Genomic DNA, 25,184 nt, shown 5'->3' on the forward strand with positions numbered 1-25,184 from the left:
ATTGAATCCATGTTTCATTAAACGATTAAATGCTGGAAAAACTAGGAAAATTAATGGCGAGGTAGATAAGGAAACCACAGCAGCGTAACAAAATTAACGTTTGAAGAAGTGTTGCGTCGGACAGTACCGGACTGGCGCCGATCAGATGGAATCGTTAGGTGTATGAATTCTGTGAGGATTGGTCCTGAGTCGTTAGCGAATTTAATGCCTTCCTGTCAAGCCGATCATGGGCAGTACAGTTATACTGCTGGCTTTTATCTTTCCAGTCCGTAAATTGCATAAAGTACAGTTATTCTGATTCCTTCGTGAAATGCACAAGCGTCCCAAATCTGATAATAACAGTGAAAAAAAATTAAATTTTATTTAACATAATTAGTAAGTAAATAGTTAAAAAAACTGGAATAGTGAGTAACAGTAAAGTATTTGAAAAATTTTGGGGTCAACAGCAAGTAATAGTAAGTAAAAGTTTTGGAAAATTAGTAAATAGTAAGTAAGGTAACTGAAAGCAAATACTGAAAGCTGTAGTAGCACATCAATAACTTAGTCTCCATTTATTACTTATGTCGTCGACGGGGTCATGATGCACGCGCACGTACTCATCGCCATTATAACCGCTCTGTGCTTTGACCTTTCGTATTTCGTACACCGGATGCAACACGGTGCGCGCGGCGCTGCTTTGGCTTTGTGCATTTACGTCCACACGGTGTGTCTGCCGTACGTCGTGTTGGATGCGCTACACTATCGAGTATTGACTACCCTTAGAGACAGCCGGATGTCTGATTAACACGGAGGCGCTGCAGATCTGGAGCCTGCTACGATTGTTCCTGATTTACACGCTCCCTATCGACTTCATTGCCGCGGTTTCCCGTACCTGGTGTACAAGCGTCGGGCTCGCCGAATTGCAGGGAATATTGTCGCGCCCGACAATGACCAAACACCGGCGTCGGATAAGGTCGAAACCGGGTAAGTGGAAGTTCTTGCGAAAAGTGGGACATAAAATGCAAAGGGGGAAAACGCGCATTCCGAGTACTGACGGCATTGACCTTTATCTTAACGCTGTTGTGGACGCCGTCGTGCATATTTTTTAATGTCAACTGCTTCGTCGATATCAGCGGCCAAACATTGCTGAATCAGAATCGTGCTGGTTATGTTCGCTTCGGATGCGGTGCTGGATTTATTATTGTTTGCTCTGGTTTTGGATGATGTGCGGGATTTTATTGTCGGTTTGGTTCGAGCGCTTTCAGAAGCGCGTGATCATATGAAAAGCTATTGATTTTATGAGGTCGATTTTTCAAGGCACTGATAGTAGTAGGCTTTACTGAAAACATGGGTGTAGAATTGTGGCAGTCAAATAATTTATAGATAAGTTATGTATTTTCGAAGCATGTTGCATATGATTTTGAGATTTCGTTTTCTGCTGAATAAATTGATCAAAGCCACAAAAGCCCACCCATAATACTGAGGTTTCATTCTGGTCACGCTTTGGCAGTACAATTATTAAAACATTTTTGTTGATAGTAGAACAGTTCATCTCTAATTGTAAGGTATGAAAATCGCAGCAGTCTATGCGCAATCCGCATTGTACATAATAACCTATCTGGACAACCGGCAGTTATTCATATGATACATCAGCGTATCTCTTACAACGATAATTCTGCTTTATAATAACAACCTACCGTAATCCGCGTTATAATAACCTACCTGGACCACCGACAATTATTCATTATGATACATCATGCCCTTGTCAAAATTATAATATGATTTAATGGTAACTTTTGCATTAAATCTGGATATTACATATCCCAAGTAGTTGCAAATATGAAACATTTAGATATGGATTATTAATTATTTCATAATTCCATATCTAATTGGCTGCCAAATTGTTACCGTGGATACGTTTTGTGATAGACTGTGGAGGTTTTGAGGTATCTTGATATAATTTAGAAAACATTTTTTGACTAGGGTCAGCGTATCTTTTACGCAGATAATTCTGCTTTGAAATCGCTGTGCTGTGCATTGGTCAAGGCTTTTCTTATTCCTTTAGCAGCCGAGAAAATATAAAACAACCCCGATGCTGAAAAGGTTTCCGGCAATGTTAGCTGATAATATCTTGCAGAAGCTTTACGTGCTCACGGTTCAATATTACGTTAGTAACCGAGCTGTCTAAATTAAAATTACAATGGCAGTGTCGTTTGCGATGGTTTTATTACTCATAATAGGGATTTCGATCAAATTAATTAAAATAATTGATTAAATGAAATGCGTTTATTAATTCGTATCGCTAAGAATGTTAATATCGTACATATCGTTATTAATTCATATCGTTTTGTAGGTACGACGAATGTCGATCCAGAATGTGGACGTTGGGATAAGACTCGTATTCCTTACTGCTTTGATCCTCAGCTAAGTAAGAAGCGAATAATTTAATGGCGCTTTGTTTACAAATAAAAACACTCACAAGACCGTTTGGTTAAGCCAAGGGAATAATCATAATCATTCTGTCTTTTCCTTTACAGCCACAGTAGAACAGTCAGCCGTCAATAGTGCCATTGCGATTCTAGCCGGCACTACTGGAGTTTTTCGCGCCGGTACCATGTACTTCCACAGAATTTAAAATTCGATTCACTATTCCCACCGGCACGTAAGTGAACGACTTCAAGCCAATTCAGCGTAAGACTTTGCTTTTTAAACCAGCAATGTTTTCGCAAATATTCGTTCATTTTCTGTGATGGGTTATCATAACGAACGTTGCAAATTGCCCTCGTTTACGAGGCAACCTTTTGTCTCCAAGCTGAATAAGACTGTACGTAAATATAAACCGTATGTCCAAGCAATTATAACCACGTATATAATTTAATTTATCTGGTGTATTACCGATTTGTAGCGGGACGGCCGCTTGCTCATCCAGTATGCCCGGTCGTTGGATGAGGGCACCCACCGGAACATATGAGCAGGCTGTCTCCTTGGCGCGCGATGCCCTGACGCGCTGCAGCACCGATCCCAGGTGTATAGCGCGCTACATTGTCAACACCATGGGCAAGCGTAACGAGCACGAACGTGGCGATCGCGATAGCTTCATTACCGTACAACCCGACTCATCGCTGACCGTACCAGTACGTTTTGAGGAAATAAAGCTAACGTAATTACTGCATTAGTAGTCCTGTTATTAATCGTGCTAACACATAAGGAATTCGTTTTTTCAATAAAGTTTCGATGGAAATATGCAGTAAACAGGTAAATCTGCATATAATTAGCAAATTAAAAGGTTAATAATCAAGCGGTTGAGAATTATGCGCTAATTCCATGTGAACAGTCATCATAGTGACCTTTCGAACTGCAGGCGGCTTATCGAAAGTACAGCGAACAAGAAGCGTATTGGAAGAGTTATCCTTATGATTACTGCAGCATAACGGTAAGCAGACTCTTAACTTTGACACAGCGGAATTCTTCGGCTTATGATGTCAATGGCGTGTTGTTTATTCCTTGCAGCATAACTAGCCCCCTGACTTCGCTGCTACGGGAACCGCTTTCACCCTACCGGCTTCAGCGCCCATGCCCTGTATCCCCAAACTGAGTCAGATCAGTGCCACCGACTGCGCGCTGCTGAACATTACCTACCAGTGAGGACTCCGGTGTGATACCACCAATGTTTGTAAGTCCATTATTTTCTCATCACGGTACACGGTAGTGCTCTACATTATAGCAATTACTGAAAATTATATGCTGTAACATAATATTATATATATACGTAGTATGAATATCGTATGTACGCAAACATTGCATGAATATTTAGCAAGCATAAAATCGATTGGTATCGCATACATTTTGTCACAAATACCGTTAATCAGGTGCAAATTTCCGTTAAGGTATAATGCAGATGTATTGTTACAGCTTCTCGTTGAAATAAATGAATGCACTGCATCATTATCGAGCGGTGATACCAAATATTTTTGCCCCGGCCACAAACTGGCACTGATGCATGAGCTACCTTAATGCGCTGCAGTACTCTGCACAAATGATAAATGATTCTTTTATCATGTACGGCGACTCAAATCGGCGATAATTATTTAGAAAATACGTGGTAAAATCGAGCAACTGTATAAAAAGCCGAAGTACTGATAATGAAAGGTCAGAAAGATTTTCTCTAACGGAAAGGTCACAATGATTCTGTCTGCACTCAGCTTTTGCGTCTGTCTATCCTCTAACGGGGAACAGAGGGAAAGCTAAAGGTTAGCCTGACCCTGCCTGTGCAGTTGCCGATTCTTTGTCAGATTCCCTTCGGAGTCGCAAAGAGACGCAGGTTAGATTCAAATTTTTTCCGAATTTGTTCCTAATCAATCCACGCGCCATCGTATGGTTTCCGTAGGAAACGTTCCGAAGGAGTTTCTACTTTTAGGCTAATCAGTTTTATTCATGCTCGGGTGCCTCCGGCGCAACAACTGCAACATGCGCACAACTGCCACAAAGGTCAGCCAAAATAACGGGTTTCGAGCCCAACGATCCGGAATTCAAATGGGCCGGTTCGAAGACGTACGCTTGGTACCGTTACAGCAGTACGTATCTGTAGTAGTTAACTACTGTAACAAATTGCACTTCATTAATAATATTAAATTTTTTGTATATAAAGGTCAAACTGACACAGAATTAACTTATAAAAAGCCTTATTTGCACTTTTTAGATACAGCGAGGCAACATGTCAACGAACACACCCAGCAGCAAAGGGCACCCACAACCGGAACCGGTGTCACGGCTGGTATTACCGGCAACTGGAATGCATGTATAATAATACCATATTATGGTAAAGCGGCAAAATTAATAACAGATTAAAAACAACAGCATGCAAATTTTATACGGTCATACAGTATATGGAGTAATGGCGACCTTTTTGGACAGGTTCGAGGAACCGGCGGTACCAACTCCGTAGTAGTTACTGGAGTGGATAATACCAGCACCAACCAGATGGTGCAAACACTGACACCACAAGGAAACGATGTATTCCAATGGACCGGCACCTCCACAACGCGCTTTAGGTTGCACGGCCGGCACTGATACCGGCACTGGTACCACGGAACTGAAACGGGAACCGGAACAGGTAAAAATGGATGAGGCTAGAATTAACTTTGGCATACGCTGTGCGTAACACAACGCTGTACATGTGGATCAGCAAATTACATGTCGTGTTTCCTAAAATTATATATTTCGGAGATTTTATAAATTTCCCAGTGAGTTTCCCAGTGACAGTTCATGAGTGTCCAAGACTCCAAGTTAATATTGTCCGAATATACGCGGAATATATAGTTTCTAAAATTATTCGCGTTACTTATAGCCTATAGGAACTTATCTTATTATTCAGGGATGTTGTTTACTTATTCCCGAATCACGAGTAACATGATTGTTGTTTTCCGTAAGATCATTAAAAGAATAACATGAATAAATAATGACATTGTTGGACATATATGACCAATAGGTTGAACCATATATTGTAGTATTAAGAATTTTTATGCGCATTTCACTTCAGAAATGCGTAGATTAACTAGTACTAGTCGTTTGAACAAAAAACGCTGTTACATACTGTAGATAATTTAAATATTTCTCTGTAAGCAAGAATTATTGCACTGTAAAAATATAAGGTCAGCACATTTGGTGCTCCGAGTTCGATGATTACTGCGAAAAATTAACCGTAGTGAAATAATCGTTGTCCAGTTAACTTTTACTATATGCCCTTAGAGTAACGTGAATTCTTCCGAAATCCAATCCTTCATTATTGCAGGGACTGGCCAGGGTCCCCCATCCGTTATGGATTTTATCAATCGACCCAAACTTGCCGGCTAGAAGCGCCCAGGCGTCTATCCTAGCGTGTGTTTCTGCTTTTGCAACTTGCCTGACATACTTGATGGTGTTCTTGTTAGTACAAGTCAATTTTTGTATTTTTTCCGCAATAAATCAAATACAAAATGCCAGTTCGAAAATTAACTACAAATTCACGTGAAGTACGTATTAAAAAATGCTGTTTCACGGTTTGCACACGACTAGGTAAATGTACATTTGAACGTGTAAAGCATATTCACATTCATAAGAGAAAACAACGTGTGATTGGAACCGTCTACAATTTATTTCACCGAAAATCAGTAAATATTTTAGTAACATTCCAGCAGCAGTATGCAAGATTTTAATCGTTGCGTAACACAGTTACGCTTTATCATCTGGTGTCCGCATATTTTCTGACCCACAACCAGCTCACACAAAACAGACTTCATCCAGCACGTCGGATGTTGCGAAAATGTCAACAGTGCTTCGGTATATAAATACAGATTCTGTATGAAAATTACTTGCAGTTCTTTATCAAGTTAAGTTTTTCTTCATCTGCTTTCACATCAAAACCAACCATGAATCTCAGTATCTGTTTCACCATTTGACATCATATGAAACTAATGCACACAAAATCACGGCTGTGCATGTACTTCGAAGTATACATAATAGGAAGAAAAAAGATACGTTTTGGAAATACTTATAAAGATCCATACGTTGTGCACATCTAGAAGAAACCTAATTACTGTATATACAGATACACACAGTTTGTGTGAATGTGATTCGAAATTTTTGATAGAATATCAATGCGAAAATTTAAGTTTAAAATATGCTCCTTGACAGATTGGCTGGATGAGATCCGAAGAAATACTGATGCTGTCGATTTTAAGGATGTCGGTGGTGGTTCCGCAGGATTTTCATGAGAAATGGACAGATGAAGGTTCTATGCCACCGCCTACCTTAGAAAATGATATGTACATGTACACTTGAATGTTAAGGAGATTCCCGATTTGCGTACTAAATATTTTTAGCATTCTGCGGAGTCGTATTAAACGGCGAAAGTAAATGCAAAGATTAATTTTAGGAGCTTCATAACTGCATAACATTACCCATTTTATGTAACAGAAAATTCCATTGCTGCGTGGTATCGTTCGCAGCGTGGTTGGACCATTTGAACGGCAACAGCATACCCAATGTACTGGATACAATGGCCAGGATAACGGTCACTTCGATGAAATCAAAGGTAATATTGCGCTATATATCCTAAGTACCATTCTGGTGCATCTCGCACAGGATGCAACCATGTGTTACAGGAGTGTTGCTAAAACAATGCTTGTACAACTGATCCTACAGCGCCAGTGCAAATTACCGCATCTAGAGCCATCACCAAACAAATCGACCAGCTGGACGTATAACAGTATAACTCATAAAAACTTGAGATAAAAATATCTTTTCAAATGTTATCGTTTTTTCAACAATCATACATAATTGTTTTCAGATCGATGTCGTGATTCTTACGTCAGCGTCTGTCGATTGAAATACAACGAGGCAACGCGGCTTCCGTGCTGGGGACGATGGAAGGAGCGGATAAATTAGAAGAAATTTTGCTGTTGTAATTCTATTTTTGTTGCCAATTCATGTATTCTAACTGGCTTGTGCTAATAAAGGGGATGTCGTGATTCAGAAAAAGGTTTTCGTATGGATTACAGTCCCATGTGTGAATGGAATGGGCAAGTGCACTTTCACCTTTTTGCTACAAGATGGCAGTATTTTGACGATGTAGAGTAAAGCGTAGAAGAGTCGATGTATAACTCCGCGCGGACATCGATATAATACTTACGAGTAGTAATACTTACCAGGGAACATATGGGTCCTCCCCCTTCAGAAAAATCTCAATTTTTTCACAAAGGTAGTAAACATATGTAGGACATTTAAAAAAATATTTTCAGCTGCTGTAATCAAGGTAGGCGTGGTCAAACGCAATTTAAAGTCGTTAAATCAGCCATGTCTTTACATATGCTAATATATTAGGTTTTTTCTCCGTTACTTCTTCGTTTTCATGAGTGACACCACCGTTTAGTTTTTTGTACATGATAGAAACTTTGAGGTCGTGATATTTTATAGCTGCTCAAACGAAATTCAAGAGAAAAACTGATGATAAAGGAATATATTTACAACCATTCCAGTAAAGAACATTTTCGGTAAAAATTCGGTAAAAACCGCTCTGACAAAACAGACATGTGATAGAATACAGATACGCATGCTGCGTTGCAGCAAAGTACAGGAGTGAAGTACAGGCAGGAGTACAGTACTGGAGTGAAATGCTTGATGTGTGGTTTTCAATGCGGTTTTCTTGACCACAGCAGGTGAACTCGTAGCCTTATACCATGCGTCACTTATGAAATCAAAGAATTAACTGACAAAAAATCGATATATTATCATATGTGCAGTACTTACCAACTTGACAATTTTAAATTACGTTTGACCACGCCTACCTTGATTACAGCAGCTGAAATATTTTTTTAAATGTCCTGCATATGTTTACTACCTTTGTGCAAAAAACGCGATTTTTCTGAAGGGGGAGGACCCCTATGTTCCCTGGTTAGGAGACATCCACATATATGTGGATGGATGTGGTGGTTTTGCTGTAACAAATCATGAAGGTGTACACCATTATTTGATACAGCAAATTACAGTGTTGCTTAGATACCATGATTGTCATGTACTGCACAGAAGTCAGTCATTATAATTTTTGCAGTATTGCACTTCTATATTGCAGTACTGCATATATACAGTACTGCAGTATTGCAACCAGCTCATTTAACTCATTCAACTCAGCCCTTTCAACCTTGTGTAATTCTGTCATTAATGGGCCAATTTGATTTAGGAAGCTGCAATTATACGGACGTGTGTAGTCTGTTGCCGCCTCAGCCCTATCCGAAACCCTTTCAGTAACAGTCCATTCCCTGTACTTGTCCATTTCCGGCTGTAAAAGCACTGAATTACTGATCTTTATTGTTAGTGCAGTGTTATATGCATAATCTAGCCCTGCGAATGGTTAACATTTTTCTACTTTTTGATCTGTTTATTAAGTAATTCAAAAGTGAAAGGAGGAAAACGTGCATGCGCATTATGCGCGAAAATTTAACAGTGCTGTTACACAGAATACAGAATGCTGGAACTGAAGTTAATTAAGGGCAGTCGATTGCCTCAACCGTGTACGCCTCCCTGGGCGGCTGGCAAAACAGCCTGCAATGTTATGAAACTGGTCGCCTCACAGTATTTCATCCCATAGACTTATACGGTAACCTCATCGACTTGTGTTTCACACATTTCTAAATGAAACCATGCAACCGATATCTCCAACGATAGAGAAAAAATTAAGACATTTTTTGATACCAAACAAGATGTTATTGATGGCGATTAAGCCAAGATGTTCCCATTTCAGGTTCTCGTAGACATAGCATAGGACCTCTGCGTAGAACCCTGACCATGCATTCAATGCTATGTCTAAGAGAAATCCCTAATGGCTCTGTGTTTTCTTACTCGCTTTTAACAGCACCTCATTTGGTTTCAAAATCTTCTTTATTTTTTGCCTACTTTTTAAGATATCGATTAGGTAATTCTATTGAGAAATAAGCGAGTTGCAAGTGTTAGATCTTAACACAGGAGTCAATGGAGAAAATAACGACGAGGCGACCAATTTTACAGCACAGAACGGCGTTTTGCTGTCGCCTGACAACCGCCCGCTGCAGGCGTACACGGTTGAGGCAGTCGACTGCCCTTAATTCATCTCTCTTGATTGACAGGCAACGTACAACGTCAAGGATTTGCCGGTGATGATCACCACACCATCCAAACAAATTTCTTCCTGGCTTGATAAAAGTTAGTATAAAACCAGTCATTTCTAAAATTTGAGTAACGTCTCACAACATAAAGACGAACGCTTCGAATCTTTTGTTATCGTACGTTGCGCGACACGGGCATAAGGTACAGTTAAGGCATTTATTGAAACATTTTGCATTTATTGAAAAAATATATCAGTTGTGTATTACTTCAGATGGCGGGGAGGCAAAATAGCGAAACTTACTTTTGGTACGTCCTTTGTAGAATAGTTAAAGATCCCTAATAGAGGAGAACATATCGGTAATAATCCACCGTCGGCATCTCACACCGAGGCACTTTCTGTGTCCGCATGGCCAACTCCACTTTACCGATGGCCACCTGGAAAACACTCACATTTCGAAAAACAAGGTCCAGACCAGAAAGGATAGACGTCGGATCAGAGGAAGTCAAACGCTATAGCCCGTCGGCCGTAAAAGGCTTTGCGTCACAGATAATAACAGCATCGACATTTTCTAAAATATAATCAGTAGGCGCAGTTTTCCAGATAATTTTTTTCTGTTCGGATTTACAGAGGTGATCCACAGCCGGTGATGATCCACAGCCGTACACTCGCTATACGACAGTTACACATAAAAACCAGTTCTATTAATATATATCATGTAATAACCCTTTCACGGATCTTTTACAGAACCCACCGTTGTTGTGGCCATATCCAAAGCAAAATAATCCCATTAGCTGCCGGCGCCATCACGCACATGGGGTTCGTGCCCAAGGCTAACTACAAATTATAATCACCAACAACACCATAATTTTACCACTGCTGCTACTGTACTTGCTCCAAGAATTGCCAGCGCTGGCGGAGTCCCAGCTTTGCCAGACATCGGCAATTTTAGAACACAAAGTAACGCTGGGAAACAATGAATTTGAAAAGAATTCGGAATAGAATTCGAAGTTCCCCTGTGTATACTTTCGAATAGAAAAATAAAAAAGTAGAGCTCAGTACTTCCAGCCTGGTTTTTAAAAATGCAAATCTGGTGACTAACTACCCGTAGTAAGTAGTAACTACATCTACAATTCAGAAGAAAGGTGACATTTTTATCAACTTCCTCGCATGTCTTTAACGCACACACGTATGATGTACATACGGCACGGCACAGTCGGTACTTACTGTTTCGGTTCGCGGTAGGCATTGCCAGCGGACTGGTATTACAAAATGCAAATCCGATTAATCCTTCCCGAACAGCTTGTAATCCATAATAGCCAGCAATACCAAAATGATTAGACGCTATGATTCAAAAACGACGACTAGACTGCGGTTAATCTGCAAAAATCTTGATCGCAATAGTACAGCGTAATATCGTAACTCGCATTTGCTAATTTGAAGGCACGATTTTGACAAGTGATTCTTCTATGACTTCTAAGATGTTAACCGTAACCATACGCAGTACAAAAATCATAACGATACGCCGACCCAGATAACAAAGCACAATCATCGATGTTTTTAATACGGTACACCACGATTTACCCGGGCCAAGCAGTGCAACATAAGATTCTGCAAAATAAATATGTAAAAAACTGATTGTTTAATCAATCAAGCAATTAGAAAAAAAAACAGCATATAAAATCCAAATAAAATTAACAACTAAAAACAATAAAATTCCATCACCGAATGTCTTCTGAAAAAAATATACAGTAACACAACAGGAATGACTAATGAGCGGCATTAAATTTAATGTAAAAAAACGAACAAAATCAATGGCAAAATAATTTGGAAAAAAATCTTAACGGAAATGTTTACTGCTTTGAGCGCATTGTTGTGCTACTTCTTCTGCGTGGCGAATCTGGTTGATGTGGTAAGGGATGCCTCCCAATCGTTTGCATTTATCCATATGCAACCGCTCAGGATCACCGGGCACTAATACGGGTTTGGATGGATCAGCCTGCAAAATACAATTCAGGCTTTTACTTGTTCTGAACGGTGCCTTAAGCTGCTGCTTCAAGAAATTCCTATCAAAAGCAAATAAATGCTACCATTATCTAGCTGAAAACCAGCATCCTGCAAAATTTCTCGCAAACACAGCACCGAAAACAAATTTCAAAGAAAAAATACAAATCTTTCATAATACACGACAGATTTTAAGCAACTCTAACGCAAGCCATGTTATATGGTCACGACTCACGAATCACATTGAGCGATGAAAGGAGTGAATGCCACAATACCACGCTAGCACACCAGCTACAGCTATTCAGGTACACGTATAAACCGTGTGAATTACACAGACTTCCGATGAACACATTTCCCCGGTGTTAAAACTGTCCAAACTACTTACCGGTTCCAAATGACCCAGAATATTGAGGAATCCATGCAGACGCTCACGGAATCCATTACCAAAACAATCCGGATCAATGGCACCCCAACATTGACCCTAAACAGCTGCAATTAGAGGTGACGGAAGCAGCCTAGGTTTACAGAAATTTCCAGTCGATTTCCGGGGGAACAATATGCGAGTACACATTATCGGTGGCGCGAATTACTAAGTTTATTACCAAATTCGCCTCACTGGTCGGATTGGTCCACGGGCGCACCAGCGGTCCGAACGCTGCATTAGCTAATATTCCACAGAAAATCTCCACCATAACGTTCAGCGCGTAGCCTTTAAGTAGCCTCCGTTAGCCTCTAAACCTGTACAATAAACAACCCCGGGGTTAGTCAATTAATACAGCAGGTTTTCTCAGAAAACTTTCCACTAAAATCGTTTCAGAAACCATTTTGATTTCAGAAACTGGGAAAACTATAACACAGAAAAACTGCAACGCAATCCAAACTCTGCATTAAATACAGCTCTAAATACTAAAAAAAGTAAGCAACATACATAAAACGTGCCTTAGAAGTCAAACGCTAAGGCACGTTTTTTGCTACAGATAACAACAGCACTGATATTTCCAAAATAATGATTAGTAAGCGTAATGTTTTAGATAATTTTCTTCTTTTCGGATTAACAGAAATGTGATACACAGCCGTACACTCGCTATACGACACCTACAAATAAAATCCAGATCAGTTAACGTGTTTCCTGCAATAACCCTTTTCCGGGTTTCCTTTATTGAACCCACCGCTGTTGTGGCCATATCCAGAGCAAAATAATCCCCATTAGCTGCCGGCGTTCGTCCCCATCACGCACATGGCGTTCGTGCTCAAGGCTAGCTACAATCACCAAAAGCACCATTACTTTCACCACTGTTGTGCTTTATACTTGCTCATCTTCTCCAAGAAGATAACTGTAAGTATTGACAGAACTGGCGAAGTCCCAGCTCTGGTAAACAGGGCAATTTTTCAACAAAAAGTAACGCTGGGAAACTACACGTAAATTCAAAAAGAGTTCGGAACAGTAATTCCAAGTTCCCCTATACAGACGGAAAGACTTTCTAAGAAAATTAAAATTCCGAATAAAGACAGCAGAGCTCGCTATTCCAGCCTTATTATGAAAAATGCAAATCAGGTGACTAACTACACCTACAAATTAGCAGAAAGGTAAATTTTCCATCAATTTCCTGGCATGTCTTTAATACCGCACACACGCACATACGGTACTTACTGTTTTGGCTCGCGTAGGCACTGCCAGAGGACTAGTATTACAAAATGCAAATCCAATTAATCCTTCGCGAACATCTTGTAATCCATAACAGCCAGCAATACCAAAATGATTCGATGCTATGATACAAAAACAACAATTTTATAGACTGCGGTTAATCTGCGAAAATCATTTTCGCAATAGTACAGCGTAACATCTTTAACTCGTATTTGCCACATCTGACGACACGATTTTTAAAGTAAATTTTGTATGATTTAACCATGACCAGACGCAATAAAAAAATCATTATTATAAAAAGATCAGATCATACGCGCAATCATCGATGCACGATTTACCTCGGGCGGAAACCCATCCCACACCGGCTTCCTTCGCTTTCCTCATGGCAACACCCATGGTCAAGTTGCCCACCACCGCACATAAACATTTTGGGAACATTCTCAGTAGCATGAATAAGCTTAAATAATGATGTGTTTTATGGAACCATCCAAATTTCCGTAAAAGAAAACTACAACGCACATGCTTGCTCGAACCTGTAGTTTTTAAAACAAATGCCAAGACAAGTAGTCGCAATTATAGCATTATTACTTGAAACCTCTACACTACTGTGCACGCCTCCTGTTGATGACATTCCTGGTGTTTACATTATACATGCATTTCAAAAACAATTCTGCACCGTTCTGGAAGTTCTGTTGTATTAAGCGACGTACGCCAGCAATTTTAATCCCTTCGTAGAGCAATTATTTTTACAGGTAATGATTTCTTAATATAAGCAACTAGATTACCAGATGCACAAACCCTGGCCAGTGTTTTTACCTAGAAGATTGTTCCCATCGACGTGGATGCTGATTCCTTGATGATGCCCGGTACGCCGGACAGATTGGTTAAATTCCTCTACACATCCAAGATGTACATATCTAAACAACGAAGTAACAGCAAGGTAATAATAATGCGTCCAAAACCACATCTTAAATTACCTACAATGTACGACAAAAAGAGGTTGAACCGATCAGTCGGTCCGCGGTTCAAAATAACCTCGCAAGGACACGCCACCACTAAAACTTTGACGCTTACTCACTACTTTCAGACGCTCGCGCTCCGTGAATATCAAAGTGCAGCTATACTAGTTGCACATCAAAAGGTGTAGAAAAAAATTTTAAACTTTTTGATACTAAACCTGCGGCTGTTTATGGCGAACAGCACAAATTCTAGCCATTTTGCTTTCTCGTAGGCACAGCATAGGATCTGTGCGCATAATCGTTTGGCTTGCAATCAATGCGTAAGTCTATGGGAAAGCAAATGGCTAGAATTTGTGCTGTTCGCCATAAACAGCTACAGGTTTAGTATCAAAAAGTTCAAAATTTTTTTCTACACCTTTTGATGTGCAACTAGTATAGCGGCACTATGATATTCACGGAGCGCAAGCGTCTGAAAGTAGTGAGTGAGCGTCCAAGTTTTAGTGGTGGCGTGTCGTTGCGATGTTATTTTGAACCGCGGACCGACTGATCGGTTCAACCTCTTTTTGTCGTACATTGTATAAAACATTACATCTGCCATTCTGTTAGTTGTTTTGGCAAAAAACCGTATTTATTCTGTGCTCGTATAATATGCAACACAATAAAAAAACATCATTTTTGAAGCAAAGCACGTTTTAAAAATTCCCTAATTTAGCAATGTACTGAGTCCTAGCTCCCATCATAAAAATTAAAATTGTATCAGCGATTTCCTAATTACCATTTTTGCCACATTAAAAATTACCAGAATTCATTCAGTAGTATTTGCTGTCGAAAGAAATTTAGGAAAGAAAACCAGTCTCAAATTAGCCAAATCTCCTACGATCAGATTCCCATGAAAAGATTCCCGTAAGATCTCAGACAGATCGCATACCTACTCGATTTTAATCCATGGGAAAAATGTCCGCGATGATCCGCCGTGACATGAAGATCTCCCATTTGCGTAGCTTTCGCAAGCAGCGCTCGATAAAATCCCGTGCTTCATCGATCTCCACCACAACCCGATCCGCCTCTAACTCAGCGGCGTTCTGAATTTGTCGAGGCTGTGATTTCGGGGCTGGATTGGGCTGGAAACTCGACGAACTCATCCAACGCACCGCATCCGAATTCTGCACCGTTTTCCGGAGACGATAAATACTTCGCAATCGCAACGGCATTTTAGAAAATTCCTACAAATTCCACACAGTACAATAAATACGAAATAACCATCCGTTCCTTATTTCATAAAAATACAGTCCAAAACCAAGAGCAACATTTCTCGTCATCCGCCAGCAAGAGCGAACAGATTTAAAGGCAAAAATCACCACGCATTTCTACGCCGTTGTAAGTCAGTTTCGTAAGATTTTCTAGGGAATTTCATATAACGGAAATCTGCAAAACGCACGTAACGAAAACACTGGCTTACCGTGGTACACTCGGGAATAATTATGTTGTTAACTCAGGTAAAGCGATTCGTGACAGATTCAGCATCCACAACAAATAAGTGGATGCTGAATCTGTGAAGACTTCTTCTGAGAAGCAAACAAAGAAACGTGGAGGAAGATCGAGAATCAGACCGATTCTCACGATCAATCTCTGCAGTTCAATGTGGGCGCCGCGAGTATGTACGTACTTACGTGGACGGTGCAACAGCTGTTTCCTACAGGATAATCATATGTTGCGCCAAAATAACTGTTGAAAGAAAAGTCGTTCACCGATAATTACGTACCAAAACTGGCAAAAACATTGATTTAATAATGAACCGTCGGTGGCGCTGTAGTGGCATGTCGTTTTAATATTAATTTTTACAGATGTCAAGAGTTGTAACTTACACGTAGTCGTATGGTTTTCTTTTTTAATCACAATTTTCTCGTATGTGTCCTTAGCAAATTAGCAATTAGGTTCGATATCACAACAGTATGACAACAGTATGATCCAGTTATCGGTTATCAACTAAAATTATCGTTATTTAATAGATTCATAATCCATTTTGTTCCGTATTTTGTGAGCAGTGAATTGCATTAACAACAGCTTTACAGTGTCAGTGTGTAGTCAGTCTCCGGAACCAGCGCAGTTATCGCAACCCTCGATCTTTCTTAATTAATCACAGCAGCATTTTTTTTAATGTTTAAATTCTAACGATTAAGTAGGGTGTCAGCGCATGCATTTTTTGTTATTTGGGTGGCTATTGCCAATAAAGATAAATCACAGGCTCACAGCAGCATCCGCTAGACCCTCTGAAGGGCAACAACCGGCGCCAGCGACGGCCGATTGCGCAGTACGTACCGATGGCCCATTGCGGTATCCTGGTTGATACATTCAAAACACAATTCTATACAAATTTGTACAAAGAAGATTTAGGAAATTCCCAATGGCTCTTTGTGCACCACTTTAAAGGTTTATAGTTGGTATAACAATGATCTGCCCATTCACACTGTCAATCAGATAAACCAAAGCTGCTCAGACGGATTTCGGAGACGTACGTACGGCTTATGACGGTGCACAATGCACTGTATGTCCAGCTCGGCGCTGACTGCACTGAGTGCACTCCTTATAAAGGCTGCAAATCCCTTGCCGAATTCGGCAATCTGAATTTCTTTGTCGTAACGTCGTCCTACTTTTTTGCAGGCTACTTTTATCCGCCTCGTACATTTGCTTGTTTAGTGACCTTCCAGATTGCCCGTCCTTTCGTCTACGTGTGTTAAGCTTTTTGATAATCATGACCTCGGGTAAGTCAGAAGATTCAGCCTGAGTAAAGCTTCGCTGTTTATTATTTTGAACCTGTATTAATTTTTATGGTGTATTTTTTGAAATCTATGAAAATTTGTGGAATATGTTTTTCCTTTTTTTTGCAGCCATATATGAAATGACATTCCTAGTTCGTAAGTCAGAAAAGCCTTACCCAGACTGTACTAACAAACAAAGAATCTTACAAATTTGTTTCAAATTTTGCAGGGGAAGATGCAGCGCCAGCTGCCCACATGCCCGCTGCGATGGCAAATCCCGATTCCGACACGGTGAAAACCATTCTTAACGTAAGTAAAATTGCAGTACGTAGCAGTTTAGAATTCGATTTTTTTCGGTTTGCATGCATTTTACGCTTGACGAAGGCTACAGACAAGACTGTATAGTTTCGGATTATGAGCCGCCTTCTAAAGCCCTTAACAACATGTAGGGTAGTACTTAAATTGCTCTGTGGTGATATTTAGGTTACCAAGCCGATCGCCGTGGCCAAAGACACGCTTCCGAACCCGGTTATTGATCACGGGTTTATCGTGCGTCTTCGGGTAGAGGCCAACACCTACTCGTTCGCCAGCATCGCTAGGTAACAGTACAATTACTTAATTAATCAAGTACAATTAATTTTATGATTGTTGTCTTTCCGCTTAGAAAGCTTATTGATTTATTAACAATAATTGACATTACACCGCGACAGTGATGAGTCATACCACTACGGCCGGTATTGCACAGTCAAGAATTAAAAAAAGCAATTCAGTAATTTAGTTTAAATTTTTTATAATTGTAATTTAAATTAATATTTACAAAAAGCACTTCGTATTTGCAGAAACTGTGCGCGTGAACTTCCCCCCGGCGTTGAGCTCCTGCACTCTGAACAGGAGTAGTAATTCCCCTTTGCAGATCGGACCCTTTGGAGACTGGAGCGGTCCTGGGCCGTGGTGGAAGTAAAGGTCATGATGATGGCTGTGCTGCGCTGTTGGTAATTTTTTGTCAGTTGTTGGGTAGTGGAATTTTTTTGTTGTTTGCAACCCGGAACGTGATGGCCTGAGTGCCTTTGGATATGTACATACGTAATTTTTACCGTTTTTATTTTTTTATCGGTTGAACTTTGTATGTGACTACGAATCGCGCTTCATCAGGAAATACTGCTGTTTTTGTATCAGTGCTGTGACGTCTGCGTAAGAATGATCTTGATCTTGATTATTGATCCATTAAAATTCAGCGCGTGAGTTTCGGCGGCTTGCCTCATTCGTTGTCGTACCGTAATAATTAGTACTGTATAATTAGTTAATTACCCACACATGGGTACAGCAAAGCTGCAGAAAATTAAAATGTGGAATTTGCAACACGGAAATCAGTAAAACATCGTTGGTAAAAATATCGAACTTAAGACGCGGTCATTTTAATGCAATGAAGTGAATAATGGAGTGTTGTAGGTAAATTATAGCAGTTCTCCATTAGAATAAAATTCAGTGATTAATAATTTTTCACTCACTATTTTCATGCAATAGCCTACAAACTGTGGCAGATGAGTTTGGTTGATTACTACTGTATAAAAGCAGAGATTGTGCGCGTTCACATTTTCACCCAGTCGAAGATGCGAACGCACAAATTTTACTAATTCCCGCAAGTTTTTATACCCTTGTAAAATTTATTCAATTAAGCAGACCACTCATACAATGAACGTGAAAAAATCGAAACCTATACATATCATGAAAAACAGCTATTAATAAATATAAAATTAGTAAGTACTCAGCATTAGCACATCAACAAAACTGCCTTACAAAAGCTCAATATTCAGCAGCTTCGCGCTGTCGCTGATCACGCTGTTCCCGGTTTTCGCGGTACTGTCGGCGATCCTGCCAGCCTCCTTGCCCTGGCGTTGGAAGGTCGGATTCTTCATCTCCAGCATCCTTTCATTGTTCTCCACCAGGTTGATCAGCTTGTCAGCCAACTGCAGCGACAACTGCTGTACCCGACTCGGTTCCGTCCGGTGCATGATCACAGTCTGGCTGGGGGCATCGACCGAGGCCGCCAGGTTTTCGCTAACGACCATCTTACCAATCAGACTGAGAATGTCCTGAAAATCATCATAACCGTGAGAATACGAATTTTCTAAAAATTATGTATCACAGAAAACGAAAAACAACGAAAGCACGTTAGCCACTGATGAAGGAAAATCAAGCTAAAATATCTGTTAAAAGCGACAGAAAAAATAAAGGTTTATTTACTTACATTGTACAAAGAATGAATGAACACTGAATTTAAAAACAAGCATGAAAAATGTCGAAGCTTCACAGACAGCCAAGACCAGTAGGAGTGATTTAAAACTTCCATACGATTGATTATTTCAATATTTAATACTACAGTAATTTTGGCATTTAATAATACTAATTTCTCGTATTTTAAATTTAAATTCGACTCGTTCGCTTTTGTAATTCAACCGAATCTACCGCACTGCTACATGCTGCTGGATCTATGTTAATCAGGAAAATTAGAAAGGGAGATGCGTGCCCGGCATGGTATTTCTTAGCTGTTTACCTCCTTGCTCAGCAGAAACATGGTTTCCAGCGTCTTCACGGAAATGGAGTCGTAGAACGCGGAATTGGTATACATGAAGCACCGCAAACTGTTCTCCTGGATCTTCCTCTCCAACATAGCCTTAATCTTGTCCGGCTCATAAAAGAAATCCCAGACGCGTTTGCCCAGTTTCTCCGACAGAATCAGCTCACGGCACTTCTTCCAGTCGCCGGTCTTCATGGCCTTACTGGCGGCGATGACGTACTCGGGCAGCGTTTCCGGGGGACCGGAGAGGGCGTGACGTTCGCTCTGCTTCATAGAATGATAGAAGTATTTGGAGATGATGCGGCGACGCTGGTCGTTCTCATGCGCAGCCAAATACGGGACTTCGATGAACATGGCGGACACCAAGTAGACGCACTCCAGGACGTCCAGGTTGATATGCATATGGAAGGGAATCTGGCGACGCTTTTCAATCTTTTCCTGTTCCGCGCTGCGCTCGTGCTGCCGCACCGGTAGCAATCCTTGAGCCAATAACTCTTTGGGACGACCGCTGCTTTGAATGTCCATAAGAGCGTTGTGCGCTTCATTGACATTTCCTACAATAAGCAAATTGCCAAATCTGGTCAACAAGATTAAAATTTCAAAACCGTCGTAACATTTAAAAAATTCTTACACATGTGCATTTTCCAGTGATATTTCATTGCTGAACAATTTGAACAGTAATGGATACCTATACTGTAGATATTCTGTCTGTACATATTATTATTACACACTTATTTACAGCGATAAAGTAGAAAACTTATCCTGCAAACTGTCAAACAGCAAAACTTACCTTGACGGAAATCTTGATACCCAGCTGCACCATCACCCGATTGTACAGCACTTGCGTCGGCGGATCAGCAAGTTGGATGATCTGTTGCGCTTTGCTCATCGACATCAAATCAGGAGCATCGTACCACTCATTATGCAGTGCCAAATGATACACGCGCATCAAAATCGCCCGGGAACGGATTCGATCCGTTTCATCATTGTTGTAATTTCGAAGCTTGGATCTGAGACTTCCCAGACTCTTTAAATTCAATTTATTCAAAGTGCTATTGTCCGTCCAACACTGATTAACAAAATCCTCTATCTTAACTAGGCATCGAATGTAGAATACCGGGATACCTTCCTTCTCAATCCCCTTCTGAGATTTGGAAAACAGCTTCGTCAATTGGTCGAACTCTTGAAGAACTTTGTATCAATCTTTGATCTTCTTCGAATTTCTGAGGCCTTTGATAACGGCTTGGATTCGAATTTCCTCGAAACGTTTATCCTTGGCACTGCGCAGAGTGCGCTTGGATTCCTCCTCTTCATCGATCAGATACGCCGGGAACTTGGAGGCGACTCTTGGTCAGTCCTCAGAGCTCTCCGATTCGGCCTCCGACTCGGGATCTTTCGACGCGATAAAGGCATGAAGCGAGACATTTTCAATAATTCCGATAAAATAACGTTATGGCAATCGCAAAATCTTTTAAAAAAGCTTCACTTCACGGCGTTTTAAACTTCAGGATGTGATGCAAAAAAAGGGAAAAGTTTCCCAAACGCTAAAAATGACAAAATTCACAATGCGCATCACTGCGTTTGTCTGGCAAATCGATGACGACACCGGAACGCGGACGAAAAAATGCCGTACGTGTATGCACCGTCACACCGTGTATGATGTATATCCACGCTTTTCCTTGTTTATAGAGAAAAAGTCGGCAGCGTAGATTTTGGCAAGCGCCACACGGCACACGCCACAGACATTAGGCGCAGATCGTTTTGATACTGTCCGTAAGTATGTTTTGTTCTATTTTCTACCATTTCGTGGGTTTTTTTCGCGGATTTTTGACTTGACGTTTTTTTGCACAATAATTATTTCTTTTCATTAATTAAAGTGCATCTATTAGTGCTTATCATAATTTCCTTCGCGAGTGTGGCTATAACGGGGAGATGATTGACTGTTGCAGCTGGTTCGTGGTAGGTTGAAAGTTATAAGAACTGCAATCGCCATGTCGATCACCGAAGAGACTTTTTGACCGCATATGGTTCTCGATCGTATTCGCCAGTTGGCTTCTGATCGTACGATCCGCTTTGCAAGAGTATCTCGCACCCAAAGGCGATAGTTTATTCTGACACCCGGACAGTTTTCCAACAGTAACATCATTTATTTAAAACCAAAAGATGTGTTCAATGCGAAAACAAACACTACCGCTCCGCCACTCTACCAGGTCAGGCTCCAAATCGTCTTCACTCGCCGAAATGCAAAACTCCATTTAAACCAACCCACTAGAAAGAATCTGCTCCACCATGCTCAATAAAAACAAATGCCACGCCCGCCTACTCCTCCATCAAACCCAGTTGCTTCATCAGCAACTTCCGCTGTTTCTCCAACTCGGCCTCCGACAGCTCGTTAGCCAACTTCTCCGCCTTCTCCACCACCTTATCCTTCCTCTCCTCCTTACGATCGGCCCGCCGCTCCTTTTCGCGGCGTTCTCGTCGCCGCCGCTCAATCTCCCGATCACTATCCTCATTCTCCGGAACCGGGGATTTCCGGTGGCGTTTCTTGCGACTTTCCCGTTCATCCGGCGAGGGAGAACGATGATGGCGTTTCTTCTCCTTTTTTTCTTCTTCGACGGCGAATCCTCCACATCCGCTTTATCCTGCTTGTCATGCTTACTCTTTTTCTTCTTTGCTTCGCCGTCATCACCATTGAGGATTTTATTCTTGAATTCATGGAACAGCTCAATCCGTTCCTCTTCGGATTTGATGGCTTGGTACGCGGATTTACTGGAGAATTTATCCTGGATGGTGGTCCATTTTGTATCCTGGTTCACTGATAGTTTGGCGTCGCGGAGCATATTGATGAAGTTGTCGCGGAGAGATTTCTTCTGCTGGACTTCACGCTCTTCCTGCCGGCGGATTTCATCCTGTCGGTTCTTGTCGTTGCGGATAGCTGCGTCCTTCAGCGAGTCAAACGCTGCCCGGATGTTGCCGCGATCAATGTGCATGCAGGAGTCGTCCTTGTGGATGATGCGAAAATAATCCGAGAAATCTGTCGTCGGGGTGACGGTGAAATCGCTACGTTTCAGCACAGCCAGGATTTTCTCCAAGTCGGAATTGTAGCGATTCTTCAAGTCTAATACGTATAATTTAAAGAGATCCAAGGCATTAGAGCCAAACTGCTCCTGAAAGGAAAACAAAATACTTTCCAGATGCTGTCGTTGTCACAATCTGAGTAACTCGCAGAAATCAAAAACTATTTTTCATATAATTTGCGATAAATTAACAGTTACTATTTGTGAACCAGGCACGAACGATTAATAGGAAGTACGGAGATTTAACTAAGGGATAAATAATGTAAGGCTAACATGTAGTTTAAAGCATATAGTAAAATACGGACCGTAATACGAACATCATCGGGAAGCTGTAAAAGAACTAAGGCTATTAAAATTGATGATTTCAAGGGTGCGTCAAATAACGCATTAATGCTTCTCTAACTGTTTTGGCACACATTCACTGGAAACCAGGCAAAATTAAGGAATATCTCGAAAAATTCTCACCTGCATATTCACAAATCGAGAATCATTCCTGATAACCGGGAACACACTCTTCCACTTGGACATGGAATGCACAATCCCCTTCTGCGCCAGCTCATCCAGCAACACCATATACGCTTCGCGATTTTTCCTGTGAACACGCTTCCTTTGGCGTTTTTCCGCTTTCTGCTCCTCATCCTGTTCTTTCTCCAGCTTGATAATGTGGTCCTTAAAAACCGTCAACGCATCGAGTTTGTTGATCTTCTTTACCACCGGATCACCGACAAAGGCTTCGGAATCCGCCAAGAGCTTCTGGCACTCGTACCACGTCGTTTTATAGCGGATGCGAGGAATATTGTCCAAGATAATGGCCAGTTTTTCCATGGCTTCCACCCGGTCGCGCTCAGCCTGTTCTTTCTCTCGTTTCTCCACCGTGGCCATCACATCCTCGTACAGGGCTTCGCGGTCACGTTCCGGAACGGCGCGCCAGATTTTATCGTTGGCAAAGGTCTTTTCGGCGTCGCGGTACGGCGTGGAGTAGGAGACACGGTCGGTGGTGGAGAGCATCTTCTCAAAGGCTTCACGAGCGCGTTCGACACGCTTTCTCTGGTCTTCCCGTTCTTGTTTCTACAACCAAACATAAAAACTAAGTATGCACTATTCGTGCCATTTGTTGTAAAATAATTAATTTTGCAATCAACAGTTGAAATTTGTAAACTAGGTACAAAATGAACGAAGCCAATCTGAGACGAACGCCTTCCATTTTTACGCAATAACCCTTACTGTTAGTGCAAGTGTATCGTAGAATATGGCACTTCAAGCAAGAAAGTCTATAAACATAAACTACCTATATGACGGTACAACTGTTAATTAAATATTAACAAGAATGCATCGGGTAAAATCTATCCAGCAATGATTTTTGTATACATTTCGGACACCATAGCATCAATTGCCAGTATACTAACCCGTACAAGTTACACATTTTTAAGTACCATAATTATGCCTAACTGAACTAGTCTAACTTGGCTAAATATACAGTACCTGTCGTAAAACTTTGTACTGATTAAACGTCTGCTTCCGATCTGACCATTTTTTCCACACTTCAAACCGCTTATCCGACTGTATCAGCTTCACACAATTTTCCCAGTTGATATTGGAAGGAATATTCTTCTCCTCCAGGAACTTGCGAAAGGCCTCCGCCGCATCACGTTTATCCACGGTATTAATATCACCCACGGCGAATACATCAAACACCCGCTCATCATCTTTCTCCTCCTCCAACTCCGGCAGAATGGCCAGTGCTGGCTTGGCAGATGATACCACCGCCGGCGACGAGGTGCGGGAGATCTCGGCCGAGGCCCCCGCGGGTTTCTCATCTTCGGATCGCGTTTCGGAGCCCGCACGGCTGGAGAACAGGCCGTCGAGATCATTTTCGATCTTCACGGGCACATCATCGCCGGATGCGGCCGCAATACGCGCATACTCCTCCAGGACATTTTTCAATTTGGTAATGAGCTCCGGACAATCCCAGCGGGTTTCACTAGTATTTTTATTGTGATAATACACGGAGCCTTCCGGGGTTTTGTACTCTTTCCACGGTGTATCGGATAAAATTATCTCCGCCGGGGTTTTCAACTCGGTGGGCTTCTCCCAAGTTGTCGTTGATGTTTCGGCATTATAATAGTAGAATGTATCGCCTGTCGGTGCGGGATACTCCTGCCATGCGGATGCAGCGTTTCTACGATCAGAAGCCAACTGGCGAATACGATCAAGAACCATAATGCGGTCAAAATTCTCTTCGGTGATCGACATGGCGACTGTAGTTTCTTATGACTTTCAACCTACCACGAACCAATTATAACACTCAATCATCTCCCCATTATAGCCACACTCGCCACAGAAATTCTGATAATGCACTAACAGACACACTTTAATTTCGGACTAATTATTGCACAAAAAAACGTCAAATCAAAAATCAATCACAACGAAAAAACCCACGAAATGGCAGCAAATCTGCAAATAAAACAAAACTTTTTACCCGAAATCAGTCCGGATGCTCGTAGTAGTACAACAGTATCAGAACAACCTGCGCCCTGTAATATCCGTGGTGAAACTGCTTGCTTAAA

At 41.2% G+C, this 25,184-nt stretch overlaps 2 protein-coding genes, 2 long non-coding RNA genes and 1 pseudogene across 5 annotated transcripts; 2 read left to right on the plus strand and 3 right to left on the minus strand.

Moving 5' to 3' along the window:
• The first annotated feature begins 6,328 nt into the window (after positions 1-6,328).
• Positions 6,329-7,533, plus strand: LOC129593273 (uncharacterized). Its single transcript, XR_008691080.1, has 3 exons — positions 6,329-6,748; positions 6,934-7,051; positions 7,307-7,533. It is a non-coding gene; the product is annotated as an uncharacterized LOC129593273 (long non-coding RNA).
• Positions 7,534-8,576: 1,043 nt separating this feature from the next.
• On the plus strand, positions 8,577-10,608 carry LOC129593266 (uncharacterized). 2 transcript variants are annotated; one of them, XR_008691078.1, is made up of 4 exons: positions 8,577-8,825; positions 9,618-9,693; positions 9,919-10,180; positions 10,343-10,608. It is a non-coding gene; the product is annotated as an uncharacterized LOC129593266 (long non-coding RNA). The 2 variants fall into 2 exon arrangements; XR_008691079.1 differs by having other exon boundaries at positions 9,919-10,062.
• Positions 10,609-11,138: 530 nt separating this feature from the next.
• On the minus strand, positions 11,139-15,843 carry LOC129593522 (uncharacterized oxidoreductase YjmC-like; annotated as a pseudogene).
• A 2,585-nt stretch (positions 15,844-18,428) lies between these two features.
• On the minus strand, positions 18,429-21,275 carry LOC129592726 (eukaryotic translation initiation factor 3 subunit C-like). Its single transcript, XM_055488833.1, is given in 4 exon segments — positions 18,429-19,055; positions 19,517-20,094; positions 20,331-20,345; positions 20,348-21,275. Coding segments are annotated over 4 exon segments (1,035 nt in total). The 5' UTR covers positions 20,490-21,275; the 3' UTR covers positions 18,429-18,755.
• Positions 21,276-21,622: 347 nt separating this feature from the next.
• Positions 21,623-25,069, minus strand: LOC129592735 (pre-mRNA-processing factor 40 homolog B-like). The gene is given in 5 exon segments (XM_055488845.1): positions 21,623-22,156; positions 22,159-22,707; positions 22,923-22,946; positions 23,083-23,685; positions 24,100-25,069. Coding segments are annotated over 5 exon segments (2,244 nt in total). The 5' UTR covers positions 24,871-25,069; the 3' UTR covers positions 21,623-21,859.
• Between the last annotated feature and the right edge of the window lie 115 nt (positions 25,070-25,184).

Source organism: Paramacrobiotus metropolitanus, unplaced genomic scaffold (genome assembly GCF_019649055.1).
Source record: "Paramacrobiotus metropolitanus isolate TYO unplaced genomic scaffold, Prichtersi_v1.0 Parri_scaffold0000003, whole genome shotgun sequence".
NCBI lineage: Eukaryota > Metazoa > Tardigrada > Eutardigrada > Parachela > Macrobiotidae > Paramacrobiotus > Paramacrobiotus metropolitanus.